At 44.7% G+C, this 4,704-nt stretch overlaps 1 protein-coding gene across 1 annotated transcript; it reads left to right on the forward strand.

Annotated features, from left to right (window-relative positions):
• The first annotated feature begins 205 nt into the window (after positions 1-205).
• LOC102202357 (uncharacterized protein C11orf87 homolog) lies at positions 206-1,713 on the forward strand. Its single transcript, XM_005748341.1, has 2 exons — positions 206-610; positions 1,089-1,713. Exon 2 carries the CDS (start codon positions 1,175-1,177, stop codon positions 1,604-1,606), a length of 432 nt encoding a protein of 143 aa, XP_005748398.1. The 5' UTR covers positions 206-610; positions 1,089-1,174; the 3' UTR covers positions 1,607-1,713.
• The last annotated feature ends 2,991 nt before the right edge of the window (positions 1,714-4,704 follow it).

Consider the following 4,704-nt stretch of genomic DNA (forward strand, 5'->3'; position numbering starts at 1 on the left):
TGTTATTATAAAGAAGCTTAAAAGCTTCATAGCATGTAGGTTTGCAGCATTTGACTGACCACACCCTCAGGAATGCCACTGATAGCTAATTTTCCTCCTTATTTAGTCACCAGGATGATTAGTGTTTATTAGTTTGCTGATTGGAATGAAGCGCACGCACCGGAGTCATGTTAATACATAAATTACATCTCAGGGTGAAGAGGGGGGGGAACAAACAACCCTGCCAGCTGACTGGTATAGGAGACCTTTAATGCAGCTGCAGCTCTTCATTCAGATGCTGAGTGGAGCAGCGGACGGCTGGAGGAGGAGGGACGCTTTTCCAGGAAAACCAGACACAGCTCTATTCTAATCGCATTTTTGAAAAGCCCACTTTGATGCATAGTGAGGGAGTTTCCCTCTCTACCTGAGATATTTAGCTGGGGGAAAGCGCCGTCCTAGATGCAGACTGAGCGGATTGCGGCAATCAAAGCGTCCTGAATGATCGGAGCTCAGCAGCAGCAGCAGCAACAGCATCACATTGTATGAAATGCGTCACCGCGATCCAGTTTTCCCATTTACACACATCGGCTCGCCACTCACGGACCGCTTCCCGCACTGACTGTTTTATCAGGTAAGACTCCAGCATTTTTCCTCCTCCTGTTTAAATATAGCCTACCTGCCTGAGCTGATGCAGATTATTATACTCTGCGTAAAGATGACATTCTTATCTTAAAACGCTGCTGCGTGGAGCGCAGAAAAGGGCTTCTGTTGGGGCTAAATCTCGAAGGCCTACACATTACAATAGCTGATGTATTGTCCCGACTTCTGCTGTGTCTTATATTCAAAGCAACGTCCGAATTTAATTCATTCATTTATTTTCAACCTGACCTGGGCGTATTATCTGTTAGGAGTTGGCACATTTCATCTAACACTGGGATTCAGTGCCATCACAGTGCCATCACAGTGCCACTTGCCATCTTAATTGTCTCGGTTTGGTTTTGTTAATGTAGAATGGATCAGCTAATGGGGAAACTGGAGGGCGGGTTTCTAATGTTCTGCCTCCACTGAAGCTGATCAAGCGGGTCTCGTGTGTCTTCTTTTCGGTGCAGGTAACCACATGCGCGGGCCGGTGTCACCGCGCTGAGCCCGGAGAGCACGAAGGGTACAGGGGTCAGTGAGACTTGGAGTGGCCGGGATGACAGCCAGAACCGCCGAGGCCTCGGGGCTGTCGGTGCCGCTGCACCGCTGTCACGGGGGGTTCCAGGCCAGTAACGGCACCTGCGCGGAGCAGCTCAGCCTCTTTCCGCCGTTCTCCTCCACCCTCGCGCTTCTCGTGCTGGTGGCCGTGCTCGTGGGGATCGTCCTCGTTTCCCTGGCAACCTTCCACTTCCACAAGAGGAAGCTTCGGAATAGGAAGATCCAACGCGCGCAGGAGGAGTACGAGCGCGACAGTCGCAACCCCGCGCGCGCCGGGGCGAGCGGGGAGCCCGTGAGGCCGTGCGTCATCGTCCGACCAGTGAGATGTGAGGAGAAGCTCTCGTGTCAGAGCGCGGAGAGCGCGGAGAGCGGGGACGTGGAGGCGGAGGACAAACAGGCGCTGCACGAGACAGTTTCTCTTGACTGTTAACTTAGTGCAACTTCAGGGAACGAGACTGTGGAATAAACAGGAAAAGCAATAAGGCACAAAGAACTCCCACACCCCTCTGCTGCTTGTAGATGAATTAGGAAAAAAAATGCAGAATACTGAGCAGAATAGGCCTAGAGGTAACATTTCACGGACACACAGATTAGCTGTGATGCCACACTCCTCCCTAAAACACCACTATTTAGCCAACTCCTTTTGGGACTATGTAAAGTATTTGCCTGCTTTGACTTTTGGGCCTCCCTCTTTCCCCTTTCCCGCCCAGCCCGAAAATGTTGTTTAAACCTCAAATATGTTGAAACTTTAAATCCTCCCAGGGATGTGCACATCGTTGTGCTTAAATTATTGAGAGCTGGTGAGATAACACAGACCATAATGGCTCGCTGATCTTCCTTGGCATGTCCTCTGACACACTACCAGTATGTAGTTAGTCTATAATGGATGTTGTGGTGCTGTTAGGCAGTGCAAAGCTGCACATAGGCTATAGACAACGGCTTATTTGTTTGCTGTAGTATTTTTCCTTCAATCAAGTGACTTAGCATATTTGCATAAAGTACTGTCCTCCAATGTCTGATAGACATCTGTAGGTAGCTCTAGTTAGCCTGACAGGATGCAAAACCTTTTTGCTGTAGTTATGCACATAAGATTTTTTCTTTTTTCCTTTCAAGTGTCTTTAACGTAACTCTTTGGCGCTAATACAGTATTTTAATTTTTGAGTATTTATAATGTATTCTCTGAGATGTAATAAATTGAGAAATCTTCCAAGAGAGGCTTTCAGTTGAAGCCAGTCTTTTTTCTCTCTCTCTTTGTCTCTCCTGATCCTTAATATTGTATAATAGTGGGCCTACTAGAAATTCTGTGTCATTTATTATATGAATTCACTGTAAATGTATGCCATTATGAGAGCTGGAATGTTTGCAGTAACACCATCTTTCTGGAGTTCATTTAACCTGCCTTATCAAAGGAAAATGTGTAATATTCAAAGTTTCTAAATAAATACATGATATATATAAATACTTTATGTTAATCCCTTGAATGTGTCAGGACTACCTTTACTACTGAAGGAAATGTACAACTACACTGGAAACTGAATTGACAGGTACAATTTATCATCATGATTGCAGTACTGTATAGGTGACTGTCACGGCGGGGTGCGCCGGTGTGTTTTTTGAAACAGGACCCAAAAGCAGATGTGGACGAGGTGTTGCAGGTTTAAACAGAAGGTGATCCTTTATTTGGATGATTGCAGGGGTTAAACAAGGAACCCTAAGCAAACTAAAAACACACTAAGAAACAAATACTATGAAGGACAAGGACTATGACTATGACTATGGTGGGGATAACAGACAACCCGACAATGACATTCAGAAAACAGAGGACTTAAATAGGGGAAGTGGAGACACATGAGAAAACAGCTGACTAGGATAAACATAATGATGCACAGGCAAGAGTAAAACTAACCACATGAACACAGAACACAAGACTCTTTTCAAAATAAAACAGGAAACATGCAGACTTAGACACAACAACACAACTTAACAGGCCTAACACACATGACAGACTAGACAAGGAACCAAACATAACCACACAGACATGACGTATGAACCAGGGAGACTTAGTACAGGGGAGATGACATAACTAAGAAACAGGACTACACAGTAATCTAGAAATTAACTAGGTGAACTAAGCTAAGGCACAAATAAATACAAAAGATACATAAACTCAAACACTGGGTCGCTCGACCCAGGACCATGACAGGTGACATTATGAAAATGTTTACATTTACATTCTTACCATTGCCCAATCCTCTTGGAGTGAACAAATGACCTTCCCAAGGGTCTCTAAGAACCCATGAGCCGTGAACTACTGGTGCTGAAAGCTGTGTCTACTGAATACAAAATCACATTCACTGCATATAGGGCAATATCGTCCATACAGACCCTATCAGTCTTGCCCACAGACACACCATCCTTGAGCTCAACTTCTTTCTGCAAGCCCCATCACATCTTATTGGACATTGGTGGCCATGAGTCGGCATCAGACAGCACGTTGGCTGGGTACCAGGACACCATGTTCCTAATTGTCCCCAGCAAAAATGCTTGGGAATAAGAAGCAATCTTTGGCAAGCTGCCCCCTCTGGAACATGCACTGACAGCCCGCCCATCTATCTTATCTCATTGGCATAAGTGCAACAAAATGAAGCCATTTATCCTCACAGGAAAATTGGAAAAAGTCAGTGAAAGATGACTGATGCATCCTACATTTAAACATATGTTTACTTCACAGCAATTTATAGATTTGAAACCAGAAGGTCAAACAAATTATTGACATTTAAAATAAATACGTAATAATTAGAAGGATACGGTGCATTAAATGTTGCAATTCTATGTAGCTAGATCAGGCCACAACCTGCAGCAATCATACTCATAATTACCTTGTGCAACTCTTGCCTCTGATAAATGTGGATCTAAATTTTATTTATTTGGACGTGCAGGCATCTCTTGCCAACAAGGCAGGATGAGGAAGTACACTGACTTGGTGTCAGTAGCAGTGAAAGAATGAATGTGAGTGGGCATGGGCGGATGGAGATCAATGATAACTAGATAGTTTAAATGATTGAAGGTCAGTGTCTCAGAAGAGGTGGAGGGAAGTGGAACACAGTAGCTGGGGAGGGAAGTGGGTTCACCAGCCAGGACTCTATTGTGCCCAATGACTACAAATTAGTGGAGGTCTGTGGCTAAGTCTTTTATGATGATTAGTCCCTAAGAAGGGGAAGTCTGTGGCTGTCAGTTGTGGGCAATTCGTGGGAGTGTGTGTGTTGCAGTTGGTGTAGATTACTTGTGGGGTGCTACTACAAAAAGAATAGGGTGACTAGGCTAAGTACCCAGGTGGAAAGAAGTAGCAAAGGGTGGATAAAAGTGATTGACTAATGTAGGGAGTTCAGTATCTAAGAATGGATAGAAGGCTCTGGCTATGAATGGACAGAGAAATGGAAGGAGGTCAGCTGCTATAAAATGACGAAGTATGTAAATAAGATTGAACAGAAATGCATGGCTCAAACTGTATGAAGTACTGGAAGAGCT

The sequence above is a fragment of the Pundamilia nyererei genome, unplaced genomic scaffold, assembly GCF_000239375.1.
Source record: "Pundamilia nyererei isolate P.nyererei 1_Seehausen unplaced genomic scaffold, PunNye1.0 scaffold00219, whole genome shotgun sequence".
Lineage (NCBI taxonomy): Eukaryota > Metazoa > Chordata > Actinopteri > Cichliformes > Cichlidae > Pundamilia > Pundamilia nyererei.